Source organism: Haliotis rufescens, unplaced genomic scaffold (assembly GCF_023055435.1).
Source record: "Haliotis rufescens isolate VD_foot unplaced genomic scaffold, xgHalRufe1.0.p SCAF_54, whole genome shotgun sequence".
Taxonomy (NCBI): Eukaryota; Metazoa; Mollusca; class Gastropoda; order Lepetellida; family Haliotidae; genus Haliotis; species Haliotis rufescens.
Window position 1 is genome coordinate 2,506,014 of NW_025964268.1, and position 17,168 is coordinate 2,523,181.

The 17,168-nt window shown below is 44.1% G+C and overlaps 2 protein-coding genes across 5 annotated transcripts in view; one reads left to right on the forward strand and one right to left on the reverse strand.

Annotated features, from left to right (window-relative positions):
- Positions 1 to 17,168, forward strand: part of LOC124121936 (SH3 domain-binding protein 2-like) — a 46,702-nt gene that overhangs the window by 6,557 nt on the left and 22,977 nt on the right. The window contains exon 1 of one of the 4 annotated variants that reach the window (XM_046485073.2): positions 6,178 to 6,288. The exons of 1 other annotated variant lie outside the window; for it this stretch is intronic. The gene's annotated coding sequence lies outside the window, so the exon portion shown is untranslated. 2 more of the 4 variants (XM_046485071.2, XM_048385121.1) reach the window with 2 other exon arrangements.
- LOC125374218 (GATA zinc finger domain-containing protein 14-like) lies at positions 8,832 to 12,153 on the reverse strand. Its single transcript, XM_048385139.1, has 2 exons — positions 12,145 to 12,153; positions 8,832 to 10,877 (listed from the first exon to the last, which is right to left on the reverse strand). Exons 1-2 carry the CDS (start codon positions 12,151 to 12,153, stop codon positions 8,832 to 8,834), a joined length of 2,055 nt encoding a protein of 684 aa, XP_048241096.1.

Consider the following 17,168-nt stretch of genomic DNA (forward strand, 5'->3'; position numbering starts at 1 on the left):
GAGGTGGCTCTGTGATGATTTGGGGTGGGATAACAGCACGGCACCGAACCCCTTTGGTGGTTGTTCAGCGCAATCTCACCGGTGTTGGCTACAGAGATCAGATTCTGAGGCCTGTGGTCATTCCTTTCCTGCAACGTCATGACCCGGGATTGACATTTCAACAGGACAACGCTCGTCCTCACACGGCTAGGGTCGCAATGGATTTCCTTCACCATAACAATGTCATGTTACTGCCATGGCCTGCAATTTCTCCAGATCTCTCCTCAAAAGAGCATGTGTGGGATCAAATGGAGCGCCGTCTGCGTCGTCTTCCACATCCTCCAGATAACGTCCGTGACTTGGCACAGGATTTGAGGAGGATATGGCAGGCCATTCCCCAGGCCTTCCATGCCCGTTTGGTGGACTCCATGCGTCGCCGATGCACTGCTGTGATTCACGCACAGGGTGGTCATACCCGTTATTGACTTTGTGACTTTGTCGTTTGACCCCCTACTCCATTTTGATCTTCTGACGTCATCGTAACAGATGTTGTTCAGGTCCCGTTGTCATTTTCTTATGGTCCGATCATTCAGCTGCTACAGCGTCTGCATCATTTTGTTCTTGCTGTGTTGTATTTCAATCCAGAATATATTTTCTCCGTGCACAGTTTCTTTATGTGGCTAGTATAGTAGCATCTGTAGCAGTAGTAGCAATAGGACCACTAGTGGTAGAAGTAGTTGTAGTTGTAGTAGCAGCAGTAGTAGTAGTAGTAGTATCAGTAGTAGTACTACTACTAGTAGTAGTAATAATAGTAGTAGTGGTGGTGGTAGAAGTAGAGGTAGTGGGGGTGGAAGTTGAAGCATTAGTGGTGTTGGTACTATTAGCTGTTGCAGCGGTAGTGATGGTGGTAGTAGTAACGGTGGTGGCAGCGGTGGTGCTGGCGGTAGTAGTAACAGTGATGGCAGCGGTAGTGATGGTAGTAGTAGTAGTAACAATGATGGCAGCGGTAGTGATGGTGGTAGTAGTAACAGTGATGGCAGCGGTGGTGATGGTGGTAGTAGTAACAGTGATGGCAGCGGTAGTGATGGTGGTAGTAGTAACAGTGATGGCAGCGGTAGTGATGGTAGTAGTAGTAGTAACAATGATGGCAGCGGTAGTGATGGTAGTAGTAGTAACAGTGATGGCAGCGGTAGTGATGGCGGTAGTAGTAACAGTGATGACAGCGGTAGTGATGGTAGTAGTAGTAGTAACAGTGATGGCAGCGGTAGTGATGGCGGTGGTAGTAACAGTGATGGCAGCGGTAGTGATGGTGGTAGTAGTAACATTGATGGCAGCGGTAGTGATGGTAGTAGTAGTAACAGTGATGGCAGCGGTAGTGATGGCGGTAGTAGTAACATTGATGGCAGCGGTAGTGATGGTAGTAGTAGTAACATTGATGGCAGCGGTAGTGATGGTAGTAGTAGTAACAGTGATGGCAGCGGTAGTGATGGTAGTAGTAGTAACAGTGATGGCAGCGGTAGTGATGGTGGTAGTAGTAACATTGATGGCAGCGGTAGTGATGGTAGTAGTAGTAACATTGATGGCAGCGGTAGTGATGGTAGTAGTAGTAACAGTGATGGCAGCGGTAGTGATGGTAGTAGTAGTAACAGTGATGGCCGTGGTAGTGATGGTGGTAGTAGTAACATTGATGGCAGCGGTAGTGATGGTAGTAGTAGTAACAGTGATGGCAGCGGTAGTGATGGTAGTAGTAGTAACAGTGATGGCAGCGGTAGTGATGGTAGTAGTAGTAACAGTGATGGCAGCGGTAGTGATGGTGGTAGTAGTAGTAACAGTGATGGCAGCGGTTGTGATGGTGGTAGTAGTAACAGTGATGGCAGCGGTAGTGATGGCGGTGGTAGTAACAGTGATGGCAGCGGTAGTGATGGTAGTAGTAGTAACAGTGATGGCAGCGGTAGTGATGGTGGTGGTAGTAGTAACAGTGATGGCAGCGGTAGTGATGGTGGTAGTAGTAACAGTGATGGCAGCGGTGGTGCTGGCGGTGGTAGTAACAGTGATGGCAGCGGTAGTGATGGTAGTAGTAGTAACAGTGATGGCAGCGGTAGTGATGGTAGTAGTAGTAACAGTGATGGCAGCGGTAGTGATGGTAGTGGTAGTAGTAACAGTGATGGCAGCGGTAGTGATGGTAGTGGTAGTAACAGTGATGGCAGCGGTAGTGATGGTAGTGGTAGTAACAGTGATGGCAGCGGTGGTGCTGGCGGTGGTAGTAACAGTGATGGCAGCGGTAGTGATGGTAGTAGTAGTAACAGTGATGGCAGCGGTAGTGATGGTAGTAGTAGTAACAGTGATGGCAGCGGTAGTGATGGTAGTGGTAGTAGTAACAGTGATGGCAGCGGTAGTGATGGTAGTGGTAGTAACAGTGATGGCAGCGGTAGTGATGGCGGTGGTAGTAACAGTGATGGCAGCGGTAGTGATGGTAGTAGTAGTAACAGTGATGGCAGCGGTAGTGATGGTGGTAGTAGTAACAGTGGTGGCAGCGGTAGTGATGGCGGTGGTAATAACAGTGATGGCAGCGGTAGTGATGGTAGTAGTAGTAGTAACAGTGATGGCAGCGGTAGTGATGGTGGTAGTAGTAACAGTGATGGCAGCGGTAGTGATGGCGGTGGTAGTAACAGTGATGGCAGCGGTAGTGATGGTAGTAGTAGTAACAGTGATGGCAGCGGTAGTGATGGTGGTGGTAGTAGTAACAGTGATGGCAGCGGTAGTGATGGTGGTAGTAGTAACAGTGATGGCAGCGGTGGTGCTGGCGGTGGTAGTAACAGTGATGGCAGCGGTAGTGATGGTAGTAGTAGTAACAGTGATGGCAGCGGTAGTGATGGTAGTAGTAGTAACAGTGATGGCAGCGGTAGTGATGGTAGTGGTAGTAGTAACAGTGATGGCAGCGGTAGTGATGGTAGTAGTAGTAACAGTGATGGCAGCGGTAGTGATGGTGGTAGTAGTAGTAACAGTGGTGGCAGCGGTAGTGATGGTAGTAGTAGTAACAGTGATGGCAGCGGTAGTGATGGTGGTAGTAGTAACAATGATGGCAGCGGTAGTGATGGCGGTGGTAGTAACAGTGATGGCAGCGGTAGTGATGGTAGTAGTAGTAACAGTGATGACAGCGGTAGTGATGGTAGTAGTAGTAACAGTGATGGCCGCGGTAGTGATGGTGGTGGTAGTAACAGTGATGGCAGCGGTAGTGATGGTAGTAGTAGTAACAGTGATGGCAGCGGTAGTGATGGTGGTGGTAGTAACAGTGATGGCAGCGGTAGTGATGGTAGTAGTAGTAACAGTGATGGCAGCGGTAGTGATGGTGGTAGTAGTAGTAACAGTGATGGCAGCGGTAGTGATGGTAGTAGTAGTAACAGTGATGGCAGCGGTAGTGATGGTAGTAGTAGTAGTAACAATGATGGCAGCGGTAGTGATGGTAGTAGTAGTAACAGTGATGGCAGCGGTAGTGATGGTAGTAGTAGTAGTAACAGTGATGGCAGCGGTAGTAATGGTAGTAGTAGTAGTAACAGTGATGGCAGCGGTAGTGATGGTGGTAGTAGTAGTAACAGTGATGGCAGCGGTAGTGATGGTAGTAGTAGTAACAGTGATGGCAGCGGTAGTGATGGTGGTAGTAGTAGTAACAGTGATGGCAGCGGTAGTGATGTTAGTAGTAGTAACAGTGATGGCAGCGGTAGTGATGGTGGTAGTAGTAGTAACAGTGATGGCAGCGGTAGTGATGGTAGTAGTAGTAGTAACAGTGATGGCAGCGGTAGTGATGGTGGTAGTAGTAGTAACAGTGATGGCAGCGGTAGTGATGGTAGTAGTAGTAACAGTGATGGCAGCGGTAGTGATGGTGGTAGTAGTAGTAACAGTGATGGCAGCGGTAGTGATGGTAGTAGTAGTAACAGTGATGGCAGCGGTAGTGATGGTGGTGGTAGTAACAGTGATGGCAGGGGTAGTGATGGTAGTAGTAGTAACAGTGATGGCAGCGGTAGTGATGGTGGTAGTAGTAACAGTGATGGCAGCGGTAGTGATGGTAGTAGTAGTAACAGTGATGGCAGCGGTAGTGATGGTGGTAGTAGTAGTAACAGTGATGGCAGCGGTAGTGATGGTAGTAGTAATAACAGTGATGGCAGCGGTAGTGATGGTGGTGGTAGTAACAGTGATGGCAGCGGTAGTGATGGTAGTAGTAGTAACAGTGATGGCAGCGGTAGTGATGGTGGTAGTAGTAACAGTGATGGCAGCGGTAGTGATGGTGGTAGTAGTAGTAACAGTGATGGCAGGGGTAGTGATGGTAGTAGTAGTAACAGTGATGGCAGCGGTAGTGATGGTGGTAGTAGTAACAGTGATGGCAGCGGTAGTGATGGCGGTAGTAGTTACAGTGATGGCAGCAGTAGTGATGGTAGTAGTAGTAACAGTGATGGCAGCGGTAGTGATGGTGGTAGTAGTAACAGTGATGGCAGCGGTAGTGATGGTGGTAGTAGTAACAGTGATGGCAGCGGTGGTGATGGTGGTGGTAGTAACAGTGATGGCAGCGGTAGTGATGGTGGTGGTAGTAACAGTGATGGCAGCGGTAGTGATGGTAGTAGTAGTAACAGTGGTGGAAGCCATGGTGCTGGCGGTAGTATTAACAGTGATGGCAGCGGTAGTGATGGTAGTAGTAGTAACAGTGGTGGCAGCGGTAGTGATGGTGGTAGTAGTAACAGTGATGGCAGCGGATGTGAAAGCGGTAGTAGTAACAGTGGTGGCAGCGGTAGTCATGGCGGTAGTAGTAACAGTGGTGGCAGCGGTAGTGATGGTGGTAGTAGTAACAGTGATGGCAGCGGTGGTGATGGTGGTAGTAGTAACATTGGTGGCAGCGGATGTGAAAGCGGTAGTAGTAACAGTGGTGGCAGCGGTAGTGATGGTGGTAGTAGTAACAGTGATGGCAGCGGTAGTGATGGTAGTGGTAGTAACAGTGATGGCAGCGGTGGTGCTGGCGGAAGTAGTAACAGCGATGGCAGCGGTAGTGATGGTGGTAGTAGTAACAGTGATGGCAGCGGTAGTGATGGTGGTAGTAGTAACTGTGGTGGCAGCGGTAGTGATGGTGGTAGTAGTAACTGTGGTGGCAGCGGTAGTGATGGTGGTAGTAGTAACGGTGGTGGCAGCGGTAGTGATGGTGGTAGTAACAGTGATGGCAGCGGTAGTGATGGTGGTAGTAGTAACAGTGATGGCAGCGGTAGTGATGGTGGTAGTAGTAACAGTGATGGCAGCGGTGGTGATGGTGGTAGTAGTAACAGTGGTGGCAGCGGTAGTGATGGCGGTAGTAGTAACTGTGGTGGCAGCGGTAGTGATGGTGGTAGTAGTAGTAACAGTGATGGCAGCGGTAGTGATGGTAGTAGTAGTAACAGTGATGGCAGCGGTAGTGATGGTAGTAGTAGTAGTAACAATGATGGCAGCGGTGGTGATGGTAGTAGTAGTAACAGTGATGGCAGCGGTAGTGATGGTGGTAGTAGTAACAGTGATGGCAGCGGTAGTGATGGTGGTAGTAGTAACAGTGATGGCAGCGGTAGTGATGGTGGTAGTAGTAACGGTGGTGGCAGCGGTAGTGATGGTGGTAGTAGTAACGGTGGTGGCAGCGGTGGTGCTGGTGGTAGTAGTAACAGTGATGGCAGCGGTAGTGTTGGTGGTTGTAGTAACAGTGATGGCAGCGGTAGTGATGGTGGTAGTAGTAACAGTGATGGCAGCGGTCGTGATTGTGTTGGTGGCAGTAGTATTAGTCGGTCGCGCAGTATCACGTCACACGCAGCTAGTGAGCTGTGACTCACCCCATCCTGGCTGACAATACATAGCCACAACGAGGGTAGACTCCCGCCGCATGCTGCAATATTCCAGTACTATCGCTCGGGAAAATGAAAATTTTGTACCTTTAATCTTCACAATAGCCAACAAGAAGTAATCTATGCGATTAAGGTTTGACGCCGCTTTTATCAATACTCCAGCACTTTCACGAAAAGGACCACCAATAATAGGTTTACAGGTACCCATGTTGGGAATCGAACTGGGAACCTGCGGATTGACGTGCGAACGCTTTTACTATTAGACTCCCTCACACCGCAACCGCCTATGTGATGTGTGAATTGAATACAGTTGCATATAAAAAATAGGAAAGATATGAAAAGGAGATTCGATCGATGAATAACAGGGCGTTGTTATGTCTAGGTTATCTGAATAATTTGTTCATCACTGCCAAAATATAGTGACTGTCGGTTAATACTGATATCACCTGGCTGTTGAGAACAGGTAAGTATTATAAATATACAGCGCACTGACATTGGCGTGTATAGGTGCGGATCGGTGTCATCTACCAACCAGGAAGTAGTAAGGTGACACACGTTAAAACAGAGTGTGCGTACTAAGCTGCATGCGAAACTGCTTATTAAAACAGCCAAAGCCTGGTCAAAACACTACAAACAAGTCAACCATCAAGAAGGTAAGAAATCGTTTTGTATAGCTGACCTCCTACGGAAACATGGCCTTGCATAATATACAGGTGTATGCGCACGGGGTTTCTATGTAGGTCATAGCCAATCGACGAGACTCTGATCCATGATATAGGTATGGCTGAACATAGCGACGCTTCCAGTGTCAGGTTAGAAACATATCCTTTTCGTAAGTTGGAGTATGAATTAATAATGTTATCAACAGTCATTGAAATATTTGAATTTTTTCAACGTTACGCATAGACGACGAGGGATCAAGCATACCGCCCTGTCGCATACCTTGCGTGCACAGACGTGTGTCTCGTGTTGTTCATTATAGCATTACTGTTCAGCGGAAATAAATACAACCGGCTGGGAATGAATATTTTCCGGTCAGCTAAACGTGTATGTTTGTACAATAAGAAGGTAATTGGTACATGAGTGAAGGAAGCAACTTGGTTGTTATATAGATTTTAGACATACACAGTTGTAGTTGTTTTGCGGAGGCTTCCGATTGTAAACTACACTTGATAGGAATAACCACATATGCCATTCTTTATAGATATTCACTTGACATATCATGAGAAACAGTTTTGTATGTCACGGAAAGATAGCAACGTCCCCATCAAAAGTGGAGTAGTATATTGAGTAATCTGTCCGCAATGTCAATACCAGGTGCTCAGTTTATCCAAATGATATAAGACGTCACAACTCGCTCTACAGGATCTGCTGCTCAGTGAATTTTAATTCCGAGATTCGCACTGTTAACGTTTCGTGTTTTTATGCATCCTGTGAGTTGTTTTACCAAATAGGCAAACCAGGCAACACTTCCCACATTAAAATGACAGAACTGATATAACATGGAATATTGAAATATTGACACCAAATCATGAAATATTGACTCACCTTCACGAATCATTTACTTACCTTCAATAATCATTGACTCGCCATCATGAATCATTGACTCACCTTCATGAATCATTGACTCATCATCATTAATCATTGACTCATCATCATGAATCATTGACTCACTTTCATAAGTCATTGACTCCCCATCATGAATCTTTGACTCACCTTCATGAACAATTGACTAACCTTCATGAATCCATGAATCACCATAATAAACATTGACTCAACCTCATGAATCTTTGATTCGTCCTCATAGATAATTGACTCATCATTATGAATCATTGACTCACCATCATGAATCATTGACTCACTTTCATGAATCATTCACTCAATATCATGAATAATTGACTCACCTTTATAAATCATTGACTCACCATCTTGAATCATTGACGCAACATCATGAATCATTGCCTCACATTTATAAATCATTGACTCACCATCTTGAATAATTGACTCACCATCGTGAATAATTGACTCACCATCATGAAGCATTGCCTTGCCTTCATGAATCATCGCCTCACCTTCATGAACTATTGACTCACGCATTGACAACAGTGCCTCCGTCAGTCCACGTTACCTTACGCCATAGCGTGTTGCATGCAGTAAGTTGACCAATAGATCGATGTAGTGTAAATCGACATCTTGTCTGAAACAACATGATAATAAAGATGAAAGTTATGGACATCATATTTTAGCATAGCGTACCCATCTAGCGTGGCCGGTTTCGAGGCAATCTGTCTAAACGCTTTGTTTACGGAGGCATGTGGTGGCAGCGGTAGTGATGGTGGTAGTAGTAACAGTGGTGGCAGCGGTAGTGATGGTGGTAGTAGTAACAGTGGTGGCAGCGGTAGTGATGGCGGTAGTAGTAACAATTGTGGCAGCGGTAGTGATGGTGGTAGTAGTAACAATTGTGGCAGCGGTAGTGATGGTGGTAGTAGTAACAGTGATGGCAGCGGTAGTGATGGTGGTAGTAGTAACAGTGATGGAAGCGGTAGTGATGGTAGTAGCAGTAACAGTGATGGCAGCGGTAGTGATGGTGTTGGTGGCAGTAGTAGTAGTAGTAGTAGTAGTGGTAGTAGTAGTAGTAACCACCCGGTCGCGCAGTACCACGTCCCACGCAGCTAGTGATAACACTGTCTGTCTGAACGCTTTGTTTACTGAGGCATGATTTAATATTGAAGATTTGGTACCATTCACTTTCACTAAAACTTTGTCTATGAATGATTTCCCCCCTCTCCTGCTGTTTTCAAATGTGTTGAATCAAGGAAACTAGACAAGACTTGAGGGAATTTTTAATTTTTTAAATATAAATTCCACAGTCATGACGCAGAACTGGTCATTCCCCAGTCTTGTGTTACTTTCTGTTATGTACTGTAATAAGCTGTATGTATGTACAGGTCAACATGCGTATTACACTGCCTACGCGGCACCACTGACTTTGGTTGTCAGTGAACATTACTCACTGTAATGTAAGTTGAATAGTAGGTTGCGTTGTAGGTTGTTCTGTAGGTTGTATAGTAGGTTGCGTTGTAGGTTGTTCTGTAGGATGTATTGTAGGTTGTTCTGTAGGATGTATTGTAGGTTGTTCTGTAGGTTGTTCTGTAGGTTGTATTGTAGGTTGCGTTGTAGGTTGTTCTGTAGGATGTATTGTAGGTTGCGTTGTAGGTTGTTCTGTAGGATGTATTGTAGGTTGCGTTGTAGGTTGTTCTGAAGGTTGTATTGTAGGTTGCGTTGTAGGTTGTTCTTTAGGATGTATTGTAGGTTGCGTTGTAGGTTGTTCTGTAGGTTGTATTGTAGGTTGCGTTGTAGGTTGTTCTGTAGGATGTATTGTAGGTTGCGTTGTAGGTTGTTCTGAAGGTTGTATTGTAGGTTGCGTTGTAGGTTGTTCTTTAGGATGTATTGTAGGTTGCGTTGTAGGTTGTTCTGTAGGATGTATTGTAGGTTGCGTTGTAGGTTCTGTAGGTTGTATTGTAGGTTGTTCTGTAGGTTGTATTGTAGGTTGTTCTGTAGGTTGTATTGTAGGTTGTTCTGTAGGTTGTATTGTAGGTTGTTCTGAAGGTTGTATTGTAGGTTGTATTGTAGGTTGTTCTGTAGGATGTATTGTAGGTTGCGTTGTAGGTTGTTCTGTAGGTTGTATTGTAGGTTGTTCTGTAGGATGTATTGTAGGTTGCGTTGTAGGTTCTGTAGGTTGTATTGTAGGTTGTTCTGTAGGATGTATTGTAGGTTGCGTTGTAGGTTGTTCTGAAGGTTGTATTGTAGGTTGCGTTGTAGGTTGTTCTGTAGGTTGTATTGTAGGTTGTTCTGTAGGATGTATTGTAGGTTGCGTTGTAGGTTCTGTAGGTTGTATTGTAGGTTGTTCTGTAGGTTGTATTGTAGGTTGCGTTGTAGGTTGTTCTGAAGGTTGTATTGTAGGTTGCGTTGTAGGTTGCGTTGTAGGTTGTTCTGTAGGTTGTATTGTAGGTTGTTCTGTAGGATGTATTGTAGGTTGCGTTGTAGGTTCTGTAGGTTGTATTGTAGGTTGTTCTGTAGGTTGTATTGTAGGTTGCGTTGTAGGTTGTTCTGAAGGTTGTATTGTAGGTTGCGTTGTAGGTTGTTCTGTAGGATGTATTGTAGGTTGCGTTGTAGGTTGTTCTGAAGGTTGTATTGTAGGTTGCGTTGTAGGTTGTTCTGTAGGATGTATTGTAGGTTGCGTTGTAGGTTGTTCTGTAGGTTGTATTGTAGGTTGCGTTGTAGGTTGTTCTGTAGGTTGTATTGTAGGTTGTTCTGTAGGTTGTATTGTAGGTTGCGTTGTAGGTTGTTCTGTAGGTTGTATTGTAGGTTGCGTTGTAGGTTGTTCTGTAGGTTGTATTGTAGGTTGCGTTGTAGGTTGTTCTGTAGGATGTATTGTAGGTTGCGTTGTAGATTGTTCTGAAGGTTGTATTGTAGGTTGCGTTGTAGGTTCTGTAGGTTGTATTGTAGGTTGCGTTGTAGGTTGTTCTGTAGGTTGTATTGTAGGTTGCGTTGTAGGTTGTTCTGAAGGTTGTATTGTAGGTTGTATTGTAGGTTGTTCTGTAGGATGTATTGTAGGTTGCGTTGTAGGTTGTTCTGTAGGTTGTATTGTAGGTTGTATTGTAGGTTGTTCTGTAGGTTGTATTGTAGGTTGCGTTGTAGGTTGTTCTGTAGGTTGTATTGTAGGTTGCGTTGTAGGTTGTTCTGTAGGTTGTATTGTAGGTTGCGTTGTAGGTTGTTCTGTAGGATGTATTGTAGGTTGCGTTGTAGGTTGTTCTGAAGGTTGTATTGTAGGTTGCGTTGTAGGTTCTGTAGGTTGTATTGTAGGTTGCGTTGTAGGTTGTTCTGTAGGTTGTATTGTAGGTTGCGTTGTAGGTTGTTCTGAAGGTTGTATTGTAGGTTGTATTGTAGGTTGTTCTGTAGGATGTATTGTAGGTTGCGTTGTAGGTTGTTCTGTAGGTTGTATTGTAGGTTGTTCTGTAGGTTGTATTGTAGGTTGCGTTGTAGGTGGTTCTGTAGGATGTATTATAGGTTGTATTGTAGGTTGTTCTGTAGGTTGTATTGTAGGTTGTATTGTAGGTTGTTCTGTAGGTTGTATTGTAGGTTGCGTTGTAGGTGGTTCTGTAGGATGTATTATAGGTTGTATTGTAGGTTGTTCTGTAGGTTGTATTGTAGGTTGCGTTGTAGGTTCTGTAGGATGTATTGTAGGTTGTTCTGAAGGTTGTATTGTAGGTTGCGTTGTAGGTTGTTCTGTAGGATGTATTATAGGTTGTATTGTAGGTTGTTCTGTAGGTTGTATTGTAGGTTGCGTTGTAGGTTGTTCTGTAGGATGTATTATAGGTTGTATTGTAGGTTGTTCTGTAGGATGTATTGTAGGTTGCGTTGTAGGTTGTTCTGTAGGATGTATTATAGGTTGTATTGTAGGTTGTTCTGTAGGTTGTATTGTAGGTTGCGTTGTAGGTTCTGTAGGTTGTATTGTAGGTTGTTCTGAAGGTTGTATTGTAGGTTGCGTTGTAGGTTGTTCTGTGGGATGTATTGTAGGTTGCGTTGTAGGTTGTTCTGTAGGATGTATTGTAGGTTGTATTGTAGGTTGTTCTGTAGGTTGTATTGTAGGTTGCGTTGTTGGTTGTTCTGTAGGATGTATTATAGGTTGTATTGTAGGTTGTTCTGTAGGTTGTATTGTAGGTTGCGTTGTAGGTTGTTCTGAAGGTTGCATTTTAGGTTTTGTTGTGGGTTGTTGTGAGCTGTGTTGTAGATTGTGTTGTATGTTGTGTTGTTGGTTTTGTTGTAGGTGGTATTGTAGGTTGTGTTGTGAGTTATGTTGTAGGGGATGTGGTGAAATCTGGTTTAACGTCGCGTCCAAGATTATTGCACTTATATAGCGACCTACATGCACACGTGTGTGTGTGTGTGTGTGTGGCTGCTTGTACTAGTCCAGAGTGATGCTGATTTATAGTGTTAGCTCACTGAGATACCATGCCACAAGTTTAACATGAATACCCCACTCACACACAGTATACTCCGAGCCGACCAGTCCTTGTTTTAGCAACTTAATGCCGAGCGCCAGACAGGGTAACAACAAGTACCATCTTTTAACGTCTTTTGGTATGACGCGGCCAGGGATCGAACCCCGGAACTTCCGCTCTCCGGGCGGACGATCTACCACTAGACCACGGAGGCGGTCTGTGTTGTAGGATGTAACGAAGGTTGTATTGTTGGTTAAGTTACAGATTATAACTCGTAGGTATAACGTCTGCGCCTTGCGTCATTTGTGCTTTACCTCCCACATTAAGATGACAAAACCAAAAACAAATGTGACATAACCAACAACAGTTCACACGCCACTCAAACCAGTTCACAGAAGGCATACATGCACACATGTGGAAATAACACTGGATGGCTATGGTGGGCTGTAGTGTTACGGTTTTACAACGCATTGAACCATATACATGTAGATATATGTCCCATGATATGACCTAAGCTGAAGTACCTTCCTTCTTCCTGCATGCGTATAGTCGCTACAATAGTCTTTTTTGGGCTGTAACACAGGAAGATACACGCGTCTATGAGGGAATATTGTTGACTCAGATTTCACTATTTCACTATTTAGAGATCTGATTGGTCCACGTGATCTTGATAAAATAGTATGTATCTCGCATGCGATAGAAATAAATTTCTGATAGATAGAATAACGCCCTTATACCCCACCATTAGGCAAACAGGCTGCATGTGGATTTCTCAGCGGGAGAATAAATCCCTAAAACCCGGCTTTGAAGCAAAAAGCCGCACGCTTTGTCGGAGTCAATTAAAGTCACGTGACATAGCACAAGCTAACCCCAGCTCCATCGAACAGTTGTTTTCGATCAATTTTGAATTTGTTGTAATTCGTTCACAATAACAGATTAAAACATGTCGGTCAGGGGTACATGGAGTTGTATGCGTCCCGCGTTAGGTTTTATATCAGTCGCCTCTGACTCGTGGTATAACACCTAACGCGGGACACATAAACCCCATGTACTAGGAGTGATCCTGCTACAACTTATAACGTAGTATTTATTTGTTTGAAAAGGGCTTCCTACCATCTTCACAAGGCGCTAGAAGGTACAGCAACGCACTATGCGTTCCTTTGGCGTGCCAGAAACCTATGCTCGTGGTTCGAATACCGATTCGCCCCGGTTATGTTTTCCAGTCACAAGCTGTCATGCCGTGATATTACTGACATATTGTTCAAAGTGGCTTTAAACCAAAATCACTCACTCACTCATAGTATGATTTGATTCCACATTTCCATCACGAATTAAAAGAGTGTGAATGAGATTCTACGCAACCTTAAGCAATATTGATCCAAAGAATGACAGAGGATACCAAGGATATACTATTGTACCAAGATGGGAATCGAACCTGTGGTTTCGGCGTGATGGACGACCACTGTAGGCACTAAGCTACTGCGCCACGTTTATGGTTAGGTAGTGAGGGGATATGCTTTCAACGCCTCTGCTAGCACAATACACACGCGATATCACGGCGCAGGCCACAGAGCATAGAACCAGGTCTTCGGTGTGATTAACTAAGCTTTATCCACTGGACTAACTGAACGTCTTAATCACATATAAGGTAAGCTTTAGAAATAAATATGTTATGAAGTATATTTAATTTGCATTCGTCGAAATATGATAAAACGTGGAGTCAGTATAAAACGAAATCGGATTTCTCGAAGATGTCGACTAACGAACCAAATCATCCGAAAGGCGGATAAAAATATCCTACGTTAGAGAATGTTTGGCTTTAATCTTCAATGGTTGTAAATCTTTCATTTTCTCTTCAATTAATTTTATGAACCCGCCATATTTATTGTATTAGTCTGAATACAATTTTCTCATTTCTATCCACTAAAAATAATCCAACGACAAAAAACTAAGTAAACAGAATACATGTCTGACGCTGTACCAACCCTACTGAGCTCAACCAGTGATGGCCTTGCCATACGACTCGGAGGGTGCATTATTCAGAGCCTTAATCGGTGTGGATTGCTTGTGTTAACTGTGCGTTTACACTTTATCGCCCACTTCCTGATTCGTCGAGTCAATCGTGTGTTTACTGCCATGTGGCATTCACACTCTTGGCGGCCATAAATAGACTCACTCATGCGAGGGAACTGGTAGACAATCGATAGTCATACAGACTTGGTAAAGGCTTCTTTTAGATTATTTGTGGCGAGTGTGGTTTTTGAGTTGAACATATATCAACATTCCAGGATATCAGGCAGGTTTCATATCAAGACATGGTTCACACATTGTACGCACGTGGAAATCGAACCCGGTCGTCGGCGTGATCTCCAGTGTATGACCCACTTGACTAACCCACCGCACTGTATTACTTTCACTGAACGTACAATCATCTAAGATATCACCTGTATTTTAGATTTAGAAAAGTTGTGTTTTCTTGAATTCGGGTATTTGAAAGCAGATTTTGAGTTATTTAAAATGTCAAAAATAATCATTATCTTTTTAATTGCAACAACGTAACGCCGTGTATATGGTTGTCAAAGTGAAATGCTTCTAGCACCAGAACACCGTTAGCAAAGTTCTCTCTTGAATAACCTCAAGTATAAACGAAGTTGGAAAGGCCTTCGGCGTCAGTTGTTGTTTTCGGGTGTAAGTTAACTGTTTTATACTTCAAGTGCTGCTTGCCGCTGTGTGGGGCTTTAACTGTTTTATACTTCAAGTGCTGCTTGCCGCTGTGTGGGGCTTTAACTGTTTTATACTTCAAGTGCTGCTTGCCGCTGTGTGGGGCTTTAACTGTTTTATACTTCAAGTGCTGCTTGCCGCTGTGTGGGGCTTTAACTGTTTTATACTTCAAGTGCTGCTTGCCGCTGTGTGGGGCTTTAACTGTTTTATACTTCAAGTGCTGCTTGCCGCTGTGTGGGGCTTTAACTGTTTATACTTCAAGTGCTGCTTGCCGCTGTGTGGGGCTTTAACTGTTTTATACTTCAAGTGCTGCTTGCCGCTGTGTGGGGCTTTAACTGTTTTATACTTCAAGTGCTGCTTGCCGCTGTGTGGGGCTTTAACTGTTTTATACTTCAAGTGCTGCTTGCCGCTGTGTGGGGCTTTAACTGTTTTATACTTCAAGTGCTGCTTGCCGCTGTGTGGGGCTTTAACTGTTTTATACTTCAAGTGCTGCTTGCCGCTGTGTGGGGCTTTAACTGTTTTATACTTCAAGTGCTGCTTGCCGCTGTGTGGGGCTTTAACTGTTTTATACTTCAAGTGCTGCTTGCCGCTGTGTGGGGCTTTAACTGTTTTATACTTCAAGTGCTGCTTGCCGCTGTGTGGGGCTTTAACTGTTTTATACTTCAAGTGCTGCTTGCCGCTGTGTGGGGCTTTAACTGTTTTATACTTCAAGTGCTGCTTGCCGCTGTGTGGGGCTTTAACTGTTTTATACTTCAAGTGCTGCTTGCCGCTGTGTGGGGCTTCACACCTTCAAGGATACAAGAAATGTGAACTTCAATATTAATGATAGTCCTCGAATGCTTCTATAATCAACCGTTTTCCATACACCCGGCGTCATGGTGACTCTGATAGGTTGTATTGTGGGTTGTATTGTGGGTTGTATTGTGGGTTGTATTGTAGGTTGTATTGTGGGTTGTATTGTGGGTTGTATTGTGGGTTGTATTGTGGGTTGTATTGTAGGTTGTATTGTGGGTTGTATTGTGGGTTGTATTGTAGGTTGTATTGTGGGTTGTATTGTGGGTTGTATTGTGGGTTGTATTGTAGGTTGTATTGTGGGTTGTATTGTGGGTTGTATTGTGGGTTGTATTGTAGGTTGTATTGTGGGTTGTATTGTGGGTTGTATTGTGGGTTGTATTGTAGGTTGTATTGTGGGTTGTATTGTGGGTTGTATTGTGGGTTGTATTGTAGGTTGTATTGTGGGTTGTATTGTGGGTTGTATTGTGGGTTGTATTGTAGGTTGTATTGTGGGTTGTATTGTGGGTTGTATTGTGGGTTGTATTGTGGGTTGTATTGTGGGTTGTATTGTGGGTTGTATTGTGGGTTGTATTGTGGGTTGTAATGTAGGTTGTATTGTAGGATGTATTGTAGGATGTATTGTGGGTTGTATTGTGGGTTGTATTGTGGGCTGTATTGTAGGTTGTATTGTAGGTTGTATTGTGGGTTGTACTGTAGGTTGTGTTGTAGGTTGTATTGTAGGTTGTATTGTGGGTTGTACTGTAGGTTGTATTGTGGGTTGTATGGTGGGTTGTATTGTGGGTTGTGGACATTGTGGCGATACACTGTTCTAAGTCTTTTCAGGGAGATCACGTGAAAATATACTGTCTTACGGACTTTTCAAGTAGATCATGTGACGATATACTATTACCCTGCATCACATATATGTCGTGTGAATTCATCTGTTCTTGTGAGAAGTATAGTTTTCTTTCAAACAACCCTTCCCTATTCCTATCTATTCAACGACATGCATTTAAACTGTGGGTATATAAAACTGTACCTTTCCTTGCATGTAATGTATACACTCATCCGGGGGCGGTCGGGTAGCCTAGTGGTTAAAGTGTTCGCTCGTCACGCCGAAGATCCGGGTTCGATTCCCCACAAGGGTACACTGTATGTTCCTGGGACTAATGCTAGTCTAACTGATCATATCCGTTTGCGGGTATGTGATTAAATTAGGGCACATAAATCTAAAGGGAAGGGGGCAGTCCCAGGTAGTTTGATTGAAGTCATCTTTCATTTTGTTTCCTCAATCATTTTGTATTGCACAAACACATGTACCCGTGCAGATCCGGATCAGAACAAGTCTTCAGTAACCCATGCTTATCTTAAGGGGCGACTTACGGGATCGGATGGTCAGGCTCGCTGACTTGATTGGTGTATGTCATCGCATCCCAATTGTTTAGATCGATGCTCATGATATCAATCACTGGATTGTCTGGTCCAGATTCGATTATGTACAGACCCCCGTCATATAGAGCTGGAATATTGCTGAGAAAAAAACAAACAAATAAACAAACACACATATAAATGATTGTCCTTTTTCTGAGTACGTTATTTCCAATAAGACAAGGAACAATCTAGGAACAATCTAAACGTCTGGAGCCAGACCGACAATCTCCAGCAGGTATGGAACATGGCCGCTGTGTCATTAGCAGGAAGTATATAGTTAGACCAACAGGTCTGTTTGCTGGCTGAACGCGCCCAGCCTCTTACATCAGACTGGTTTCTACAAAAATCAATACAATGAGTTTTGCGTACATCGGGACGCAAGTATCAACAGTTCCATTGTAACTGTGAATGC